General features: G+C 41.5%; 1 protein-coding gene across 4 annotated transcripts in view; it reads right to left on the minus strand.

The window, feature by feature from the left end:
* Positions 1 to 23,977, minus strand: part of PTPRG (protein tyrosine phosphatase receptor type G) — a 412,532-nt gene that overhangs the window by 13,907 nt on the left and 374,648 nt on the right. For all 4 annotated transcript variants that reach the window (XM_069811972.1, XM_069811975.1, XM_069811971.1 and 1 more), the window contains 6 exons: positions 13,483 to 13,574; positions 3,327 to 3,423; positions 1,551 to 1,633; positions 1,189 to 1,323; positions 827 to 961; positions 253 to 425 (listed from right to left, as the gene is read on the minus strand). In XM_069811972.1, the coding sequence (XP_069668073.1) occupies positions 253 to 425; positions 827 to 961; positions 1,189 to 1,323; positions 1,551 to 1,633; positions 3,327 to 3,423; positions 13,483 to 13,574 (715 nt within the window). The remainder of the gene's footprint in view (positions 1 to 252; positions 426 to 826; positions 962 to 1,188; positions 1,324 to 1,550; positions 1,634 to 3,326; positions 3,424 to 13,482; positions 13,575 to 23,977) is intronic.

Genomic DNA, 23,977 nt, shown 5'->3' on the forward strand with positions numbered 1-23,977 from the left:
TGCACAACCCCATCGATGCAGTGCTCGGCAGCTCGGTATCATGACACAGCGTTTTGCTAATGCAGCTGGGAAGCTTTTGCATTGGAGCTGTCTTAAGATGTAGGGAAAGCAAGCTCCTGTCTACCTGCGCTCCACGGGGCTGGCACACTCCGTCTGTGTTAATAACTTACGGCGTTTGTCTTAGCTGGCATGTAAGAGCGCATGCTGTGCATTAGGTATGCTTGCCATGAAGTAGTTAATCACCCGTCGTACCTGCAGTGCACCACCACTGGTCCCATGTCCGGGGTTCTGGCTGCGGAGGATCTCCTAACGAAGGTTAGCACAGGCAGAGCGTACTCTGGCACACCCATGTCAGGCCACTGAGTGTAGTGATACTGAATAACCGTTCTCTCGTTCTGCCGCCCTTTGGGGTTTCCTTTCTGACCCTGCGTGCAAGGTGTGCACAGGAAGAAGAGAAAGATTAGGGAAGAGGAGCATAGAAAGACAATCCTACTGGCTTGCTTGGCTGAAAAAGTGCTGGATGCTAACAGAAGAAATCTTCTGCAGCCCTGCCTCCTGCTAGGTGGAGACAGAGTTCACGGAAAAATACAGTGGGAACAAGTAAAAACAGCAGTAACTGTGACGCCAAAACAGGAGTGAACTTGAGAAAAAGAAATACAGCCTAAACCTTTTACCAGGTTCCTTGTAATCCTGGCTTTGCTTACTTATTTCTTTTCCACCTGCTACTTCGAGTTGCCTATGCAAACGCTGAGTTTTGCTCCTGCGTGCCTTGCGTCCTACACAAGCCAGGAGGCATTTGGATGGGAACAGCGAAGGCTTTACTCACCTTTTTCATCTTTGTGTTCCTGACTGTGAAGCGGCGCACCGTGTAGCAGGCGTGAATGTTTGTGCTCTTCAGCGTGACGATTATGTTGCCATACTCCTCGCTGTTCTCTGACGGCCAGTACTGATCGCATTTTCTCTGAACAAAGACAGAGTTGGGTGGGTTGGCTAAGGGTTTGAGCTGCTTCTTTATATTTGTGTTTAGAGCTTTTTAAAAAAGTAAAATCATGGCTAGCTATGTATCCCTCTGTTACATTAGTTATACATCAATATATGTCATCCCAAACCCATTTAAAACCAAAATCTGCCCACGTGATTTGGGGAGGTGGTAAGGACCAACTGCTAACAAACTAGAAAATTTCTTACTCTTCCTTTTTCAACAAGGTTTGTGATCATGACAATGATTCCAGTATTTTGTTCCCAAATCATCCTCCAGAAATCTTCAAAGGTAGACTTTAAAGGTCCCTGGGTAGCAATGTAGGCTTTTGCTTTGTTGTAACCCTTCAAAGAAAACCATAATGCCAAGTGAGATGAAAGCAATATCATGGCAGACATATTAATATTTTAAAGGTAACAAAGAAAGGTGCTTCTCTCATTCAGAATAGCGAGGAATTTGTAGCAAAAATATTAGGTGAAGTTGGAAAACACAACCACCTCACAAGTGGCAACACTTCCTCCTTGTGGAAGAATTCAGAGTTAGAGAAGAAAAAACAATTCGAACAACTTACATCGACATAATTAGCATTAATGTAGTCACTGTGCTTAGAATCTTTTCCTGGTAAAGGCCTTAGCTTCACCCTGCTGTGATCATCTGCAGGATAAAAAACAGAGCAGAGAAGCATTAAGGAAACACAGTGCAGAACTGCAGGTAAACATCCCATTTCCTCGGTATTGGAGTTGCCCTTATTAATACACGGAAGAAACTGGCCTTGGACTGGAGTCAAGGGGCAGGCGGGAGTACCTGTTCTTGGTCATCTGCTCATGGTAGCAGGTCCTCAGGCTTCACATCCCTTAAAGTACGTGGTTCGTGCTGGGACAGCTTCTCTTTAAAGGACACTGGAGCCTCAGGAGCACGATCTCTAGGATCATCCACACCACTCAGAGCAGTGTGATTCAAAGAGCCGGGGCACCCCACAGGGCTGTGTAACACCACGCGGAGACACTGGCTCAGCTCTCACAAGCAGTAAAGCTGCCTTTGCCTGGCTCAGTGTCTGAGCTCATTATCCTCCACTCGGTGCTGGGCTCAGACAGCTCTACTGGCTCCGGGACCTGAGTGAATGTCCTCACTCCTTCCCCACCCTCATCACACCAAGCAGACAGACTTTAGGGCACACTCTTTAGCTCCTCTTTTTGTTCCACTCCAATGCTTGACTTTGGCTTAAATCAGAAAAAAGTCGCAGTCCTCCTCCTGCTCCTAGGCAGCAGCATTGGGCTGGGTGGCACTTCCAACACATGGAGAGACGAGACGTGGGCTAACTTTAAGCATGAAGAATCTGGTTTCGGTTGCCTTCCTTGAGCACCAATGGGGAGAGAGAGGTTCCTCCAGGGGCAATCTGGAGGACTGGAGTGCCTGCTCCAATTCCCCTCCAATGGTACTTCTCTCTCTGTGCCTAGAGGGACCAGACATCTATGTCTAAAATCAGAGCTGGGACAACCGCAATGAATCCCCTTGGCCCAGGCCACAGAGCAAGTCTTTTACAGGTCTGGGAATTGGTCCTCAGCCGACACCTTGATTACTTCTGAGAATCTGTTAGAGACATGCGTTTCCTTCCTATACCCTCAAAAACATTCAAGATTTATTGCAATGTTTATGAACATTGTGAACTTTTTATCAGAGGCTCTCCATCTTTGTTCCTAAACCACAGTGACGGCTGCATCTGCCATTCGTTCCACATCAGAGAACGATATGGAAAAAGTTACTCCATTTCCATCTCAGACCCGCAATAATCTGCATTCTAGAGCAGAGTCCAGATTTGCAGTTCTCAGAGGGATACAGGCAAAGCCTGCACTGTGCTACAAAGATCACTGTTTGTCCAAGTCATACACACAGCTGAAGCAGTTTGAAATACAGCAGATTCACTCTGTAAGATTTAGCACCTTTGGGATTATGAGGGAATCCCAGGGATCATCAATAAAACTCTCTGCTCCGCCATGCACTTCCCTTAGGCCAGTTTTCAGACATTAGTGGGCAGAAGAGCTCTGATCATCCATTTATCCCAGTTATTCCTCCACAAAATTTCATACCAAACTGATTCTTCTAAAACTACACTTGGACCAACAAACTACAAAATATTTTAAAACAAAAGCTGGAGTGAAATCCTGGCTCCAGCGAAGTCAAAATGTCCACTGCCTTTAGTAGAGAAATGATCTCCCAGCCACACTTTCACATGTTTATTAATTACTGTACAATAACGTAACTTGAAGCCATCTGCCTTTTCCAGTCACACACAGACACACTGTGAGAGGAGAGTGCCTTTTCGGGCTGATTCATTGTGCTTACTTACAGGCTAGGATGTTGATGTATCTGTTCTTGTGCTTGTTGTCGGGGTGGTTGGAATGCTCTGCAGTGATGTTCATGTCAGCCGTACAGCGCTGCACTTCCTAGGCATAAAAATTATTCCAATGGAAAATGTGGCAGTCCAAAAAATTTAAGCTTTATCTCCTTTTGCAACAGCTTACAGCAACCATGTTTAAAATATCGATATGTTAATTACTGGATTGAACACAAAGTTCTTTGGTGGTGTCCTGCATGACGTGGTCTGCTTAAATCGAGCCACGTTAGCTGCTCCCTGGTGTGCAGTCGTGCTCCTCTCCACAGACTTGGTGACAGATGACCAGCAGTCCATCCATCTTCTGGACTGCATCTCTTGTGATGCCCCCCTCCGTCCCCTCTTGGGAAGGGAAGACAGAGTCCCTCAAAGGCAAGAGTGGCCAGTGCAGTGTAAGAAACTAAGCACAAACCCCACTTCAACAGAAGCCTTTGACTGCTCGACAACTTACCCGCTTATAACCTCTCAAAACAGGGTTTCTGACATTTGAGTTTGGCACTGACCTTTTGTTAGCTCTCTACAGAGAGATGCCTTTTATAAAATATAAATAAAATAGATCTCTGAGGATAACAGCGAGTGCTTTAAATACCACTGCTTGGACACCGATTAACAGCCCACGATATAGTGAAAAAGATAAAAGGTTGTATCCACGTGTATATACATTTACAAAGCAGAAAGAGGCCAGGCTTGCCAAGGTGTTCATGAAGCTAGAGATGCAGATTTCTGCCTAGCTGAGGCTATGGGTTAGATACCTAATTCCCATTGATCCTTCTAGTTCTTAACCTACCCCTTACTTACACTGTCCAAGAACAGAATACAGAGCTATTGAAATGGGGCAATGGAGGGTTTTTTCTCTATTCCCCTCGGCCAGACTGTCCTAGAGAGTTACACACTTCAGAGACAGTCTCGCGAACTGAATCACTAAAACTCATGTGCGATACCACCTCCAAGATACATTTTCTTGTGTCTATCTAACCACAATCTTCCTGAAAAAGCTAAATCCCTTTTTATCACTAGCATAAATACTCTTATTTTAAAAACACATTTCTGAAAAATATATCAATGTTTGGAGTTTACAAAGTTGTGGAAGACACTATATTTATTCAAATCTTTTGTGAGTCCCAGAAATTGCACCAAACAGAACCAATTTCCCCCAAGGATATATGGAGAAATGCCAAATTACTTTGTACTTCAGGCTTTAAAAATAACAGTATAGAACCTGCCTAAGAGGCAAAGTCATTAGGAGCTCACAGCTGCTACAAAGATCACAAGCTAAGTGACAGAGAAAAATTATCAAGAGAAATGCTATACAAACAGCAGATGTAACAGAGTTCAGCATTATGCAGACATTTCACAAAGGACTTGCATAGCAATTTTGATATCTTCCCCAGCATTTACATTTTAAAAGTGCAAAGTATACTAAAACCTTGAACGTTTTATAGCTTTTATATCCGCATGACACTCCCAAATAACAATTGCTTCTCTCTCTCACCCCCCCTCCATAGGGAGAAACATACTACATTCAAGGAGACGAGCTGAGCAAAGACAAAGAAGAATCAAGCAAAACTCTCAGCTGGCCCTAATAGAATTTTCATAGTTCCATTTCTATCACAGAAATAAAAAACACATTAAAGTGTGTGCTTCCCCTAATTCTGCCTGTCAGCTCCAGTAAGCAAGGGACTTCTGATTACACAACGGGCAGGATCAGTTCAGCCTAAGTCATAACTGGAAAAGCAGCACTACTTACATGTTAGGTTGATTTAATGTAATTTTGTTTTACCTTTTTTTGCATTTAGAAATCATATACCACCACTGCTGTACCATTGTAGGTCATTCCTAAAAAATAATCCCTCGCTTCTGAAAAGCCTCACGTCAAACTCTACACTCCTGCATCATTACAAAATTCTTTTCTAGAAGTTATTAGCATTGAAACATTTATGCCAAATGCTGTAGAATTTAATTCAGATGAATCCAATAAGGTTCTGTGGAGAATGCTCTAAAAACTTATAGAATTTAATAGGGAATTACCTCCCTGCTAAGGAATTTTCTCTGACAGTTTAAATACTACATAGTAAATGTATCACTTTCTATTAAATTCTATAGGATTTTTCCATAAGGGAATTGCTGGTGAGGTTAATCATTTTAATTAACCTTTTTATGTTGATGCTGACTGTTTTCTCAACTGTACATGTTCCCAGCTGGCCAATATAAAGTTAATAGAAGAGGAAGATTAAGCTAAGACGGTGAAAAACACAGCAATGGAAAAGAAGGTCTGACGCTGTGAGAGCTGATCGTCTGAAAATGGCTTTTCAACACATAACATTCTAAATGATTTTTAATACTCTGGAAAGCTGCTATAATGGTGGATTCCTATATCTGCGCACTGCAAAACATAGCAAAAGGAGACTGCTAAAGAAAAGCTCCCTGTTGCCAATGCACCTCAACTCTTTTTGTCTTTTTAAAAATCAATGTAGAACAATAAAAGGCCATTTTGACTTCACCCCCGCCTCCCTGTCCAGGACACAACCAATGCTTTGGGATGCTGAGGTTGTCCAACGAGAAGGGGCCTGAGGACATCCTCCAGCTCCATGTTTGCCGCTGACAAAGTTTGGCTGTGCTGCACGGACAGATCAGGCTGAGAGCAGAGGGTGGTTATCCACGCTGCCTTACCCTCCCAAGTGCACCTCTCCAAATTCTAACAGCAAATTACTAAACCACAGGCTCACCCCACCAGACAGTAAGGCATAAGTTAACATTCCTTTGTTATTAAAGTCAAAAGTGGTTGTCTTTCATCAATGCACAAAATGCTGCAAGAAGACAGGACTAGTTGCAGCCTGTTATCTATGCCTCTGTTCAGAGTATTATTTACCCTTTGGCAGAAGAGGACAGCCTGGTGTTAATAAATACCACCCTGGAGGAAGTTCCAAAAAGTCACCATCCTAATTATGCCATTTTACCACATTTATGTATATTACATATTTACTTTCCCATTGCTCATGCAATGAACACCCTGGGATTTCTAAATCTTACCAGCTACCAAGTCTTTCATTTGCATTTAAAACATCACCATGATTATATTATTATTATAACTTAAGTTTGCTGCCAGGCCACCAGGTCAGGTCTGATGCCAGGCTGCTCACTGCAGCCTAAACAAACTCTTCTCCAATTAGCACAAAACCACTACGGGCACCTTTGGGGGACAGATAGCATCCGTATCACCACATCCATAATTCATCCACAAACTTTTCAGCTCTAGAGTCTTTTCTTCAGCTTTCCTTAATCCCACTTACTCTCTTCCACTGATTTTAACGGCGGCTGGCTAGCACACTGCTGCTCCTCACGTTTAACTTTGCAGAACACATTACTGTCCAAAGATGAATGGATACAGGCTCTTATCCTGTCCTTTCAACTTATCATTGACAACCCAAGAAACCAAAGTACATGGTTTCAATTGACTGTTAGTTACTGTAAAAAGTGTTCTAGTCTATGCTATTATGGCTAATTTACCTTTTAATTATATTGTCCATGCTAATGCTAATTGGAATTTGATACACCCAGGTTTAACGACCCATTTTCATTGCCTTTCTGAAACAAGTTACAGATTAGTTTCTTCTAAACTTCAAAGAATTTCCATTTAAGTGTAAAATCAAACTGCTCCAGCGTCTTGCTGGCAATATAAGGTTTTGAGCAAGAATTTTTGCCACAGTGACTGAGCAGGAACTCAGACTCTTGATTTGGCCTTACGCAGTGCTGCTGTTGTTTCCCATTACTTCAGTCTGATGTCCTAGCAGGGGCTGAACTGTGAAAGCCTATGAATAGCAATGAGGAGGAATCATGAACAAAGAAAGGACCCTAATCTGAAGGACTAAATTAGAGAAGATCCATAGCTATGTTTTGATATTATTGTGATACTTCTCAGCATGAAAGCAGCTAGTTCTTCCACCCCTAAAACAATTTTTGATCTATTATTTTAATCCCAAATTAGAGAATTCTGTGGTAGTGCTCTTGCTGCTTGTTTTATCACAGCAAACACGAAGACGGCATACCAACAGAGACAGCAGATAGTATTTGAAGATATCCCACAGGAATAGTGTAGATTTTTGCGATAATTTAGCACTAGTATAAACTCTCCAACGGCACTCAAGAGAGAGGTGAGCTGGGGACAGCCTAGAAAGAAGGGGAAAATAAACAAACCAAAAGAACTCAACAGAGGAATAACAGTGGAGGAATCACGAATAGATAGCTTAAAAATTCCTGTAAATGAATGAGAGAGGAGGGGATGGTGGAGGACCGTTTGCTTGCAGGATCCTGCCCTTCATTAGGCAGGGAGGTGTGAGAGTCCAACCGAAACCTTGCGTTGCCCGTGTGTGGCTACGGCTCCTCTGAGCGGGGCTTCCAGGCAGAATCTTTCGGTATGGCTGCAGCACTATGGTTAGTAACAGAAAGCCCAGATATCTGAACTTCTTTTATTGCTTCTCTTCAACTTTATCTGTTAATTCACAATGCCAGTTTCTTAGGGTAGGTCAAGCAGTGAGATAAGAATGGAGAACTCCAGGAAGACCCTCTTCTAGAGCAGTCCTTCCTCCTCCAGCTTCACAGTGCCGCTTCCCTTTGGTTGCAGTACAGCAACGCACAGGCTGAGAATACCTCTAATTATGGCAGTTTTGGGCCAGGGTTATAAAACATTTCCCAGCGCAGTAATGTCTGCTAGCAGCATGCTTTTGAAATGGCATCTTTCTACTGCCAAATTCCTTGGTGTAGATGCAGTTATAAGCATGTGTCTGGTGTAAGCTGTGTCTAATCTGTAAGGGATGCCAGTATAACTATGCAGAGTTTTTAGTGTCTCAAGAAATGTGCAAAGTGCAGCGTTATCTGTCTTCAATGCAGCCCTTCACTAGAGAATAACATTCTGAGGTCACTGGTTAAAAAGAGCTACTGACCCCTGCCCCAAGCAGCAGGAACCATGAGAATAACGTTAGCAAATCCCTGCCACATTGCTGAAGATATAGATTTATGTTATTTTCTTATATTTCAGGACATTTAGAAGAAGGTGCCACTGGAGTATAAAGATATTTTCAATTTATGTGATGAGGGAGCTAGACAGCCTGCCTCCAAGTTCAGCGAGCCTGTTCAGACTCCAAATTGGCAATGAATCATTACACTCACACGGCCACAGGCAGGAGAGGTCTGCGGAGATTGCACTCACCCACTCTAATCGCTCCCGCAGCAGCACTGACCAACCCACTCCAGAATTAGGGAGGAAGGAAATAAAACTGTCTGATCTCAAAAATCCAAATACTGCATTGTACTATAAAAATTCATAGTTAGCTTTGGGGATGGAGGGTGATTTCTTTCCTTAGTGTTCCTTTCTTAGAGCAAAAGGACACCACTACTCAAAAAACTTACTGTGTTATTCCAGTAACTGGCCAGGGGGAGGGAGTGAAAAGGTTTACTGTGGGAGGTGGCACTTCACACTCTTTTTGATACAAGAATTTGGAGGGCACATGCCCTATATAGTCAGGCTATGAGGGGAATAGAAGTTGACAAATGTGACATCAGTTTTTAAAATGAGATCCAGAAGGGATTTCAGGCACTACAGCCCACTAAATCTGACTTCTCTGTGGGGCAAACTGCTAGACACTGTAATAAATAGCAGAGCTAGTGAATGCCTCTAACACACTGTGGAGAGGTCCCTGAAGAAGTCTACAGGTAAGAACAGTCTGGAAAAGAACAGTATTTGGATTTCCAAAATGTTTGTGAAAAGACCTCTCAGAAAACATTACTTAAAAGCCTGATCTGGCTTGGAGCAAAAGGAAAACTTGCCTTGTATACCAACAGGTCAGAGGTGGGACTCACCTGCCCAGGAATTGTCAGTGTTCAGACTTCACCAGTGGGACCTTACAGGGACCTAACCTATTCGTAAATGGACTGCAGAGGAGACAAAGTATGTTCATGATACAAAATTATTCAGGATAATTAGAACAAAAGCTGTTTATGAAGGGAAGCAGAACAATCTCGCAATACTGAGTAGCTGAGTGATAAAATGGTAAATGAAATTCAATGTTGATAAATGCAAAGTGATGTACTTGGGAAAAACAACCCTAACTATACATACATACTGACAGGTTCCCAATTTGCTATTGCCATTCAGTGACAAGACCTTGGGGTCACAGCTGATAGTTTTCTGGAGGTGTCAGCTGAGTGCTCAGTAGTTGTTAAAAAACAAATAGTATGTTAGGAAGAAGGAAAGTAATAGAAAACCAAACAGAAAACATCACTGCGCTCCCACAGAACTCTGCAGTAAACCCACTCATTAAATACTGTGCACAGTTTTGGCCATCCCATCTTGAAAAGGATATGGTAAAGGCAGAAAAAAAGGTACAGAGGGAACAAATCATCATAAGTCTAGAATGGCTTCCTCAAACAAACAAATTAAATAGTTTAGACTTCTTCAGATTTGAAAACAGATGATTAAGGAGGAATATGAGGGAGGCAGACAGAATCATGTGAGGCATTTAAGTGAACAGGGATGTACTTTGTAATGCAAAAACTAGGAGGCACCAAGAGAAGTTATTAGGCATGAGTTAAAAGCAAAAGGAAGTCTGTTCTTGTGGAACAAATTGTAGAATTCATTGCCATGGGATGCTTTGGACACCAGAAGTCTAGAAGGGTTCAAGAGGCAATTAGAAATTTATGGAAGAAAGGTCTATCAAAGACTATTAAACATAATGATGCCAAGAAAATCTCTGGCTAGACAAGGAGTAGATATAATCTCTGGCTCAGGAAGCCTCTCAGTCTCTGTTCAGTCTTGCCACCAAACCCTGCCCCAGTGCTGCCCTGTTAAAATGTGGTGCCTCAGCCTGTATGCTATAGCAAGAGGGTGCTGGAGCTGTCCGAGAGCAAGCCAAAAAACCTCCTTGAACTTTTTTCAGTATTAGGTTGAACAAATTCCAAGGTAGAAATCAGAGTTATATCAGAGACCAGAACTGGCAATGCAGGATCGTGGACTTTATTTTAAAAAGTTATTTGTCGTTCAATATTACATTGGGCCCTGTATTTCTAGTTTATATAAAAAAATTGAAAATTCATAGGACTCAAAGGAAATCTTAACAATTCTGTATATACAAGAAAGCCCAGCTATCACCAGACAATAAAGCTGGCTACTTGCACTATGATTACCCAAAGGCAATAAGGATTCATTTTGGATGTACTTTCCAAGGAAAGATTTGTGAGTTCAAAGTCCTTTTTCCTCTGCACATAAAACGCTTCCTAAGTACATTCACAAAATATTTACCTGTAATTACAGCTCATTTTAAGAGGAAGAGGGACTATTCACACAGTTTGCTTTCAAAGGAATCTTCATGTAAAAACCAACTCAATACAACCCACAACACACTGCCAAAAACACAGGAAGAGACTTACACCAAAAACTAGCAACAAACAAATGGAGAATGTTTACCTTCTACATCGGGCAGAGCGTGTGTGTGCCTAGCTTAGTCTTTCCTTTCACAGGTTCCACTATAAATCTCCTGCCACAGAAATTTCTGAAGAGATTTTTGATTTTTTTTTTCCTTTAAAAAAATCCCATGTGCTGGCTACCTTTGGGAAGACTTATTTATGCTGTAGTATTGGTCACAGTTTTTCAGCATCTCCTTGCCATCCTCTTCTCTCTTCTTTTTAGATGCAAGAAGCAGATTTTTTTGTAAAAAGCTCATATGACTGCAGAACCTAATACCTCTTTTCAGGAGTTCCCCAGGCATGAAGGCATGATACGGCTGTGGTACCTTCCACCCAAGGCTAGCAGCCTTGTAACATTGGGTTTTCTGTTTCAGCTGGAATCCTACTGTTTCTCCATAAAACATTAGCTACGTCTTCACTGTAGCTGGCAGATACAATTCCAGGACATACACCATGGCTGGATCTGACCAGACATGAGAATGTACACCGCTAGCCACTTCCAATAGCTACTGTATAAATGTAACCTCAGGATCCTCTATTCCTCAGCCACTTTCCAAACTGGGATTCTGATCTCAGAGTCAGTTTAGGCACCTGAGAAACATTTTACCTACAGGCTCTGTGAAAAATCCCGGGTTTCACTCCTCTGTCCCATCGCTGTGAACCATAAGGAAGAAAATCAGGCCCACGAGGCGTCAGCAGGGCAGAACACAAGCAATGAAAGGGAGCCGGATGGTTTATCCCAGACAGTGATTGTCTTGTTCCTATTCCTTCACCTTACTCTAGGAGGAGACCTCATTTACTCTTTAGGAAGCTGAGACCTCAGCTATGGAGAAATACATCTGGAGTAGCTATACTCACTTCAAAGCAGACGCTCCAAATTTTAAGCCAGCACGGAGAATAGAATTTGGCACACGCAGTGCAGTCGGAGGAGTTTAACTTCCCTTCAGAGGGGACCCTGTGCTCCCCAGAACAGGACTAATTGGCCAAAGCTATCTCTCCGACTGGCTGCCACAGTGTGGCACTCACAGCAGGGAGCTCCAGGAAGAAGGGAAAAATAAGGCTATTAGAGCAGTGTTTTTCTTTGCTAAAACATGGGCGGAAGGTGTCCAACATTTGTTAATAGCAGTGATTTTGCGACAGCTGAAGCAAAGCCTGCTTAAAGCCAGACCAAGTTTACAGATGTGTTGCTGATTATTTTGAATAATTAAATGGTGTAAAACCCAGCTGTGATGAATAGCGCTGGGGTCGCAATTCATAAATAATTGAGAAGAGTGAGTCGCATTTGATCATCCTGATCAAATTCTACTCTCTGGAGAATAAATGTTTGTCCTGAATACCATCAACATTGTTAAATGCCTCAATATTCCTGCTCAGCCATCCAGCCAGCAGTCAATTGAACTAAATCACTTTAACACCTTACACATTTGCCTTCCTCATGAATACAAAATGTTTCTAACTTACACAACGGTTTTTGGGCATCAGACAAAGCAGCCACTCTTTATAGACAGTAACCAAACAGCAACAATAAATGTTTTAAATGATCCCATTAAAAAAAAAATTCCTGCATACAGTCTTGTCTTTACTGCAGTAAGCAAAGAAGCCGTAGATATTAGGCCACCTATTTTGGTTCATTGCCTTGTTTGTAAGCAGAGCTGCCTCTCTGATTCACATGCAGCGCACAAACACACCTCCTTTTGCTGGTAGGAAAGCCAGTAGCACATGCAGTATCATTTCCTGGGGCTCCTCCTGCTTCTCAATATTTCCAAAAGTTCAGCAGTGACTGTGATTAGACTGAATGAAAGAAATGCCTAAAAACTAGCCAGAGAATACTGACTTGTGCGTTTTAAGGCCTGACTCTGCAGCCCGTCCTCATACTGTGTGATGTTTATCATGGTTGCACAATATGGGTTTGGTAACGCAGAGGTGGCAAACTACCTTCACTTCATTGGAATTACCTCCAATTTATACCAGATTTATAGGTCAGAATCTGTCCTAAACAGGTAACAAATGCATAACAGGTATGCAAATTTTAAAATAGTCAGATTAGATAAATACCACCAAGTAAATCCTGAAGCCTTTCTCCTTGTTTTACTGGAACAAAATAACCAACGACTTTAACAGCAATCTTTCCTGGCTGAATGGAGCATGAACAAGGACTCCAGGAACTGACCCATAGCTTGGGTTTTCATAAAAGACCAAATTCTACTACTTTTACTCATAGTGAACACTATTTTACTCCCTTTGGGCTACTCAGGGGGTACGTGACTTCTCGGTGTGACTAAGAGGAGCAAATTCTGGGCCAACAAGAGTAAAATAATCTGCAGATTATAAGAAAAGCCTGGGGTTAAAACCAACTCCTTGTATCTTCATGTTGTTCATGGGGAATTGCAGGCAGCTTTTCCAATTTAATAAAAACCTAGGAGGGTCACCCCTTAAAGGCACCTTAAAGGTGGTGAGAAAGCATCTGTAAATGTCCAGTCGCACATTGCTCGTACCTGGTGGCTAATTGGTATTTCCCTATTTCTTCTGATACATTTGAGCACTGCATTTACCTGACATGGCAGCATCACACAGATGTCGCATGGTCCCTAACTATTAATACACAATTAACTTTAGGAAAACAACATTTTATTGGTGGATCATTAAATCGTACCTCAAAGTCTTCCGAGAACCCATGCTGGTTATTAGAATACAGCTCACTGATGTGTTTAACGAACTGCTTGACTGGAATTGCTTCCATATCATCTGTAGAAAGAAAGAGATATTCAGAGTTGCTATTTGTCTCATACATAAAACTTCAGGAGAGAAAGTCTTCACTCTATCACTTAGATCTGAGTTGCCAGAGGCAGAGCTAGTTCAACATGCAGTAATAAGAAATCTTGATAAATCTGACCAATTTTGAGGTAAACTCTTCATAAACTCATTTCTAATTCTAAGCATACAATTACGAATACTGAAAGTCTATTCCCTGGGATGCTAATTTACAAAGTCCAATTGAAGTTCAAGGATCATTTAGTTCTTGTTCACAGTTTGAAGATGGCTGTGGATAGGATGAAGAAGCCTCCTCTCCTTCTACTTTTTATAAAAAAAAACAGAAGAGACCCAAAATAGGAAAGTACAGTTGACAATTGCCCCCAGTAAGTTTCTACCGGACTGAACAGAGACACAGGCTTTTCTCCTGCAAGTTATTAACTTTTTCCTTTTTATACAATGTAGAATCCAAATGGACTTGCCATGAAACTGTCTCTGAGCAAAAGAACAGGCAACACAACACCCACGCTAATTCGAGCTCTCTCTCATGCCAGACACTATTCATAACACTGAATATGTATTCCACCGGACCATTTGTTCTTGCTCAGCACAGTGCAAATTCCACCCAATATACCAATAAATCACCCACAGACATTTTCTTAAAAGAAAGAAGACAAAGGCTTGAATTGAATTAAAGACAAACAAGACTGTTTCAAGCACCTGGGACTCCAGACAGATTCTAATAAAGCTGGGGTGTAGGATGGCTGCCTTATTTCTCTCTTTCTCTCTCTCAAAAAAGGCCTAGATGTTGTTATAACCACCACTGCAGTTGGTGGAAACACTGTGCTTGCCAAGATTCATTAGTTAATATTTTCAGTCTGGCATTTAGAAAACGTAAATTGCTATACAACTGTGATTACTTTCAGCATGTGAAATAATCTATTGCCTGATGGCTACTATTGTCTGATTGCATGATTTTATGGCAATACTCTGGTATTTATATATTCCATTTAATATTCTTCTGAAGATTGCATCCAGTTTATGTTTACTCCCAGTAATTCAGTAGTGTATTTTTGCTCCCATTTAGCAGCCATATGGTTTGGTGCTACAGCTGCATTATAATCTGGATTCTTTTCCTTTTAAACATCTACATTATGATAGAAAAAATCCAAATATTTCTACAGATACTTAGCAAAATTTAACGATAAATAAATAGATGTGACATTTACTGTATTCAGAGTGAAAGATCTTTGGCAGCTAAAACCTCTAAGCTGTCACATATGCTTTTCTTAGCAAAGGGTATGAAGATCTGTATGTGTAAATGAGGTTCTACTTTGGCAAGAGTTTTATAGATCCCTGACAATCTGATTTCTTTCCAGCTGATGGCAGTTAATATTGACCATGTCATTACTTCTCTACTCTTATTTTAACAGGTAACGCTCTAAGGTGGCTTTTTGCATCTATTGACATTTTCAGATTTCAATCAGGTTTCTTCTATTTTATTTACAAGAGCCAATTGTTAAAGATACGTTTGCAATCTGATCACCTCCCAGTATAGTAATGCTACTTCAATTAACCACATGCTCATTTACTGAATAATACAGAATTCAAAACATTTGACAAGTGTATGCTCAGCTTAGCAAAAAGCTGCAGCATGCAGAAAAGCTGGCACTTCAAAAATATTTAAGTGATAACATTTATTCTATGTAATATTGAGAACATCATCATCTCATAACAACATTTGTATTAATACTTTTGCAGCCAAGACACTTGAATGGAATGATCTATAGGAACAGCAGTCAGTAGCAAAAGCCTGTAAAACAATCTATCCTCTCCTGAAAAGTAACCCATACATCCTAGATTTCCTTGAAAATAACTTGTGCTATGATAGCAATTTCATATACTCTCACAAGGAAAGTTCCATAGTTATCATTTGTTTTTTTCTTGAGTAGTCTAGCTCAACTGAGACCAACCGAGATCAAGGATTCATTGCAGCAGACCAGTGTGTCCAATTTAATTTTGCAGAAGGCAGAATTTAATTTTAATTGTGATCTGTGAGCCAAAAAATACATTAGAGATAACATGCTCTCTGGTCCATTGAATTCCCACCAATTTCAAGGATGGGTCTGCACCAGAGATCCATGGCAAAATATGGTTAGTTTTCTTTTTATCATCATCACTGCACAGTGGCAGTATGTCTCCACCTTTATAGCCACTGCTAATTCACCTCTCTGTTGTTCACTGTCCTTTATTGTTTCTCCTCCCTTTCTCCTCTTCTGCATTTTCAATTCCGATTCCCTCCAGAAGCCTTAGCCCAATGCAGTTACTTATCCTATTTGATAACATGGGCAACAATTAAACGTTAAATACATTAAATAGGAAATACTGTTGACGTATGAGCTCACTGGGTGAGAGGGAGCTTATGCCGCTGAAGCTGCCCATAAACTCAGGAAAACTTTCTTGGAGCAAATGTAATTGTTACCTATTAGGAAGATTAAAATCACACCCACAAATGTTAGAAACTCAAAAAAACGCTTACGATTTCCAGCTTTCAAACTGCTGGGATAACACGGTCCTGCTGACCGTGCAAGACCTGGCAGCTTCTGCGCAGAAGCCAGGCAGAGGCCACCCCTCGAGGGACACGCGCAGCCCAGAGGGGACAGGCAGCCCGCAGCTGGGCAGGACGCCGCTGCTTCCCCCCTGTACGCCCACCTTGCCCTCTGCTGATAGCCACAAGGAAGCAGCTGTACGCAAGATACAGGCTATTACACTAACCAGTGAAACAGAAAAGCGTTAAAGTGATTTGGGTCTGTATTTTGCTATTCGTGACCTCCAACTCCAAACTCCCACCCAGGAACACAAATTACTTCAGCTGGGGTATATGCATGCTTAGCCATGGGCGGCTTGTCAGACCTCCGGTAAAATATGTACTAATATACTCAGCAGTCTTGAATGATATCTGCTCTGACGTTATCTGAAGATGGCCGTGACCTTCTCAAAGAAAACCAAAAGATGTAGCTAGATGCACAGAATACGCTTTTCATCGCACAATCGTCAGTCCAAAGGCTTTGGTTAAGCCTTCTTTCCATCTTAAGACAAATAGACTGCAATGACTATAATTCTTTTAGTCGATTGAAGAGATTAATGGAATCCTATAATGGCTAATTAGGAGCTCTTATAGTTCTTCTGCACATATTCCCTTTTGCACCATATACTTTTTCCCATCCAAAAGCTAGAGCAACATTTGATATTGTCAGTATGATGCTTACATTCTGCAAGAGCTACACATTATTCAAAGAGAAGAGGGAAATGTTTTAATAACGTACCTTCACCTCTAACATCACAGATATAATTACAGTTCTGTCTAGCTTGGTTTTGCCATCTGTTTTATCAGTGTCAATAAAGTGATGCTGGATTTACTTCTCTGCAAAATATGAGCTGAATCTGGCACCATACTAACATACTAACCCTTTGTGTTATGCCGAGAAAGAAGTAATCTGAGATGGACAGGGGCAAAAGTCTCCAGAACCTTAAAATTAATTGTATATGTGTTCATTATTATTAATAATATAACTTACAATAATATTCTTTATAATCAGACACTACTGAAGCTGACAGGTAGGGGATATGTTTAATCATTATGCTAGATATTTAACACTTTGGTGGAGTTCCCATCTTCACTTTCTGGTCCAAGACAAGTGCCTGAGAGGAGTATCAAAACCACAAAACCGAAAGGGAGCACAGTGGAGCTCATTTCCTGCCACAAAGGGAGAATGCCAAGATTAAAGTCATGTTTGCTTAAAAAAAAGATTGTAGAGGAAAACCTTTACTTGCACCTCATTTTTTAAGAAATGGCAATCGACAATGCAGCCTACTCGATACATTCCTTCAGAAGACAGCCACCTTCAAAAGAAGCCTGAAATGTATAGAAGCACTGAAGTTCGAGCAGGGTTACCTTTAAAGCTTGGACAATTAGCAATCCTACCCAGAAGGATTTTCCTCTGTCTCCCACTTAATAACCTGCCTTTGTAATGTTAAAGCAATAGGGGCCAATTTCAAAAGAAAAATGGGATATCATATCAGAGACAACATTTCCACATAATAAGATCTCAGATTCATTTTGATTCATTTATAGCCTGAAAGCTCACTGGATAGTTTAGGGGCATTGGATTGGAATAGATGGGTTTGTGTCAGGAATTAATCCAGAAGGTCAAAATCAAAGTGCTTCCTCATATTATCTTTGTCTATTTTGGAGTTTTGGTGTTTCTGAAGACGAGACGTTTGACACACATGAAGAAGTCTCGGTAAGAAAATTCTTCCATGTCTTTCACTGTGTTTGTAAAGGCTTTCTGTTTTTCAGCTATTACCTTACCCAGTCTATTAAATCCAATATACTCCATGTATCTTATGCCTTACTTTTAATGTGAAAGCTTATTCCATTTGTTTGTTAGTCACTGCACTTCAGTCTCTCATTTGCAAAGCCACCTGGATTCATGTGCCATAGCTGCCACGTGGCTTGGCCCATCTGCTCCGACAGCAGCCACTTACTGCACCGCTCAGCAGCCCCGTGCCATCCCTTGCATCTCAGGAGCACCTCCATCAATTCTCAGCGTGCTCTTCACAGCTGGCTTCAGCCAAAGGACGGGGGGATTCTCCCACTCCCTTCTCCCTGCCTGCAGGGCTGAGCAGTGAACTGAATCAGGCTGCTGATCGGGCTGATGAATGTAAGAAAGGATTAATTGATTTGCAGGGAAGGGGAAGAAGGATTAGTTGTCAGTGGGGTAGACAGGTTGACCCTACTCATTACCGTGAGGAACAGTAAAGTGACAGGGAAACCGCCCCTTCTGAAGGTAGCACAAACCTAACCTGGCTTATGACAATCGTGAAACCAGTGACATTGTTAATTACATTAATCCTGGAGAGTCCACTCTCCATAGCGTATCCTCACAGTTCTCATCTTCTACAAAAAAGTTTTCCCGATTGGAAAGCAGTATCTACCAGTAAGCTTATAGTAGGACTGGATTTGAGCTCTTAACTCACTGAAAAACAACTTATCTGACAAATGATGTCCCATATCCATAGCAAACAAGCACCCTTCTGTTCCCAGCAGCACTCGACCCTGGGATGTTGATTCATCTTCCACCCTCTTATTCTCCACTGCTGGAGAGAACATTGAATGCAATCCCAGGATTTTTTTTTTTAAATATATTTATTTTATTGTTAACCACATTCAGTGGGGTTCATGGATTTCTATTTTTTACAAAGAGGGATGGAAAAACTCCACAAGCAGCTGGAATACCTAGCATCAATATTTGGGATGCATATTACTTAAAACTGAGTCTAACAGCCCCTCCATAAGCTACAATACGTATCGGGGTGAAGGCTGCAGAGCTATAGCAAAAGCTTGCCTTCACATGCAGCACTGTAACCAAGAAGCCACGTGGAGTGCATTCCAACAGATTAATTTCCACGACCAGCAATGGGGCACTCGTAGCCCAGATTTAAGTAGGATCTATGCAGCTGTACCACGCAATATGAAAGTGCACACAACACACAGAACTAAATGGGGATGTAAAGCCCAAGTACCTCTGTATTTGGCCTGTCTCTAGAAAAGTGGCTGATCATAAAGAATATTGCAAGGATTAATAGCATACCCTTGGGTAAAATACTGCTCCAGTAGAGGTTGTTGAAAAACTCCTATCAACTCCACTAAAATCAGGGGTTCACCTCTACAGACAAGCTTAGACAAAAATCTCTGAACCTACAGATTGAGTGTATACTCTGAAGTGCACACACTTACAGGGGTCAGAAACTTCACATGCAGCTCAAATTTTGGCACTGACTGAATTTGAAATGTTTGAGCAGGCAACTCCACAGCCTGCCCTAACTCCTGCAAATACTGGACTCCACGACTAATTCCACACGTACAATTGGGTGGTGCCCAGCTTTCTTCAAACCATTTTAGACTTAATGCATTTGAATTATACACGTTTATATAGTCAGAGCCTTTAATTCTGCAGTATATTGGCTTTCCTTGCTTAACTATTTAAAATAAGGACGCAACTGAAGCCATTGTGTTTAATTTGGAATAATTAATTTTTCTGACTGATCACATTGTTTGCTGTGTTAAAAAATGGTCAGAAATATAAGAACAGTTTTATTTGTATAACATGAGTATCAAGTAATTTATGATAAAACAAAGTCATTAAAAAACCCTTAGTATTGAGAAGGCGTCTGCTTTCTGTGGAGATCATATCTGCATAAGCACTAAAAAAGGCAATACAGTAGGTTTCATTGTAGGAGATCAAACTACCTGCTGAAGCCCTTTAAGGCTGGCATCCTCCTGAAGTCACTGACCTCAGTAATTAAGACAAATTATAAATTGAAATAAGTTAAATAATAAATTACTAAGAGTTGATTATTGGGGACACTATTCCTCATTAATGCTCACATTTTTGTAATCATGTGTTTATCAAGTACTGTTTTTAATAAAAATGCCTTTCAAAGTGAAAAGGCATGGAGAACACTACGAATACATTTGAAAGTCCTGGATAGGTGGACATGTTGAAAGAAAAACACAGAAGTCCTTCCAGCAAGATAATTGCTATCTATTTGTTATAATCAAGTCAAATGAACACAAGGGCAGGTTTCTGATAAAGGGGAGACACATGAAAAAGCAGAATATGAAGAATCACCTGTGTAATATTGTAGCTACATTAATCTCTCTTGCTTCAAGATTTAATCTACTACAATGCTATTAGCCATGTGTCAGTCAGGAATATAAAGATGTTAATGATAAAATTTTATACGTGTCAAAATAAGAGCTCAGTTTAAATCTGCTTGTACAAATCTTAGATTAGGTTATCATTAATTATAAATGTAATAGCAATACACTTCTTCCCTTTAAGCAAAAAACCAATTTCAGTCCAAGAGAATGAAATAATGTGAATTTTCCCTTAGCACAGACATTAAACATGATCTTATTTGGTATTGCCTGCTAAGGAATACAATTTTAATCTCACACATTTCCATCCTCAGGTCCCAGTCGTGCCATCAATTACATACATGCCTTACATTTAAGCACATGGAGGTTCAACTCCAGAGCTCTGCAGCCCAGTGTGATGGCTTTCAGAAAAGGATCTATCTGCATTTCACATGGCCACCACAAAAACATGATTTTGGGTGATTTAGCCAACTCCTGAAGCCTCCGTTACAAGTACCATGATTAGATACCATACCATAAATTCTTCAGTGTGCTGCAGGAGCAGCAGTTTGTAGCAGAGAAAAAGGAAGGTGGATGTTCCCTAAAATACCTTGATGTTTTCTTGGCTTCAGAGGACGGCTGTGTTTGCAATATTGCATTCATGAATTTAATTGAAGCTGAAGATAGGTACAATTCACAATATGGTGCTGGAACATAAATCCGCAGGGAGCAGAAAGCAGAAATAAAGTCTTAAACAGCTGAAGAGCACTACCTCTGTGCTCAGTGAAGAGCTTCATGCCCTTGAGAAATAAGTCCTCAGCTGCAGTTAGCGCTTTTCCTTGTACTTCGCCAGTCTCTAGCACAGAGGATCACTGTGCGCTCCGTACACTGTCACTGTAACGGCCACAGACGTGTCCTGGTGCTCTGCTCTTCAGCTCTTGGGATGCAACCTGAGACAGCTACATCTTAGCAGAAGTAAGATACCAAGCCTCTGTTGGGAACCTGCAGTTTCCTTGTCAAATGAGATATGTCTTGGTATAGTCTCTTAATAGAAACAGTTTGTCACAGGGTGGATGCTAGCAGAAGATACCAGAAGTGCAGAAACTGAGCTTGTGAAAAACACACCAAGTCTAACCCCTGATGTTCGTCAGGAAAGGTTGAAGGCAACCATGGTTGTTGAAGGAATAAGGAAGAAGGTTTCAAAATTATGCAGAGATTTAACAGAAGGTAAGAGTTAATAAGATGGACTCTTGATGGGAGTCCTTCTTGTAACCATGAGAAGACAGAGGGAAATGAAGGAGGGTCATGGCTGCACTGGCCTCCACACCCTTGCATGACTGCATGAGGTGGTCAAGATACCTTTTCACTGCAACGTACTTGGCTACTCCACTATCTCCTGGGCTCATGCACCCACACTGAGTCATTCTTGAAGAAGCATAAGAGTGTTTCTCCATCAGATTCTGCCACTGGTTATTTTAAATACAGTGTTCATAAACTCCAATACTAGTTAAAAAAAATAATTTACTGCCCTTTACACCTAAAACTGTGTGTACCTCAATCCAAGCACTGGGAAGTGCTCCTGAGCCTTGCAGCCTGCACACAGCTGAAATAACCGGCATCACATCCGAGACATTTTACTTATACTAAAAATGGTGAAAGACATCTGGAATAATATGCTAAATGAATCATCTGCATTGGCCAGCCATTGTGTTCTTTATGAGCCATGTTTCCCCGGACCGTGGTCAAGACTATGCAGAGCTTTGAGTTTTGCCATAGGGTCAAGCCTCAACTATCTCTGTACTGATCTCACACCAAGTCCTGCTGACAGGAGTGCCACAGCATCTGTTGTGACCATCGGCTGGGCAAGGAACCAGTAAAGCCCCAGCAAGCTCCAGAACAATGTACCACCCAAGAGCAGGAAAGCTCTGCAACAAAGGATAGGAGGAGGAGGGTAGAAGTGGAATTTGTGCTAGTTCCGCTATTTGGTATCATCTAAGTTGCACAGAGGTGCACTTCTGCACTGCTGTTGTGGTGCAGGTCTTGTGATAAGAAGAAAGGAAAACTGTTAAGGGATGCATTTTGTTTTGCAGTGCTGCAAAACACAGCTGCAGGTCTGCAGCTATGATGCTGCTTTTATTCTTACTTATCCAAACCTACCAAAAAGGATCAAGTCCAGAAACATTTTAACCAGATACTGACCCAGCTATGGAAAAAAACCCAAGCCAACAAGAAACAGGAGCTCGTTTGCTGAGAAAGAGATCTTGCCAAGACCAAATGTTATAGTGAAGAGATCCAGGCAAAGATGATATGGATGTGGCGAAAATTAACTGAGTGTGGAGGCAAAGAGACAAGATATGGAGAAATAATTTTGTTGGGCTGAATGGCAGGGAAGCTTCAGAAATCTGTCGTTGATTACAGATGCATTACTGTCAGGCACAAGGCTTATGTGAGTTTAGATTTATACTTCAGTTGTAATATCCAGTGGGTGACTCAGTTAATGATATCTCCTTTGTCCTATGTTTCTCTAGATCAAGCCGTGCAGATAATTATGAATAATGATAATGATTTGGGTCTCAGAGCAAATTTGCACAGATAAGCACACGCCTATGGGTGATGTGGCTTCATGCACAATAATTAAGCACATACGCCATGGGAAGTGAAATAGAAAATGGGTAAAATAATTCCCTTAGAAGAAGATTTTTTTAGATGTTGGACCTGAAAAGTTGCACTGTGTGCCTATTGCAGGTAGCTGGTAGATTGATTTTAGAGTTCATAGACCTGAGAAAACAGAGGGTTTGCCTAAACAAGAGCAGAATGTGGCACAGAAATAAACACAAAAGCTACCTCTGAGCATGCCGACACGTCACGGAGCAGAGCAGTGGCATGCAGAGACACCAGCACCGCTTCTGAAACCTCTCCAGCTGCGTCAGAACGTCACTGTGCCTGGCTCCCAGACACCTGGCAGAGCCACCCCACACCTGGGCCAGGACCAGGCGACCCAAACCTGCTCAGCTTCTTCCCACCGGCAGCTCACGGCGTGCTGTAGATGGGCAAATCTACTAAGATTTAGACACACCGCTCTAAATTGCCATCAGTGTGGCTGCTTGCTCATAACTGAGAGTAGAAGTTGGTCCACTGAATTGGAGGAGGTAGATGCATGGTCCCACGGGGATCTATTCAAATTTCTTTTGTAAGGATAGGGCTTCACAACCTAACAAGGTTACTTCGAAAAACTTGCTTCTGTGAAAATGCCACTTATATTTTGCTTCTAGGATCAACATGGCAAATAAGACTTTCTCACACCCTCTGGCAGCTTCCAGAGGAAAAGTTCAGAGACTTGTAATTTCGTCAGTTGCAGTCAGTTCAAAAGAGAATTTTATCATTTAATGTTTTTAAGGCATTTCAGTGGGCTGCCTATGTGGGAGCAGCAGCTGACGGCAGAGAAGACTGTCATTTAGCAACAGGTATATGGGGGAAAACAGGCCTCTTTACATCTCCAAAGAAGGAAAATGTTTAGGAGAGCTTCAAGATCTTTCCAGGCAGTATCTCCCACCTTTGGAAAAAGCCAACAAAGCTGGAATTTATCTCCATTAACTTTGAGCCTCATTACAGACTCCCTGTAGAGGTAATAGGCAATAAACATACACAGAGAGGCACTTCCAGAGGGTGATTTGGCTTTTGGTGGCCTGAATAG

This window comes from Haliaeetus albicilla, chromosome 24, assembly GCF_947461875.1.
Source record: "Haliaeetus albicilla chromosome 24, bHalAlb1.1, whole genome shotgun sequence".
In the NCBI taxonomy this organism is placed as follows: domain Eukaryota; kingdom Metazoa; phylum Chordata; class Aves; order Accipitriformes; family Accipitridae; genus Haliaeetus; species Haliaeetus albicilla.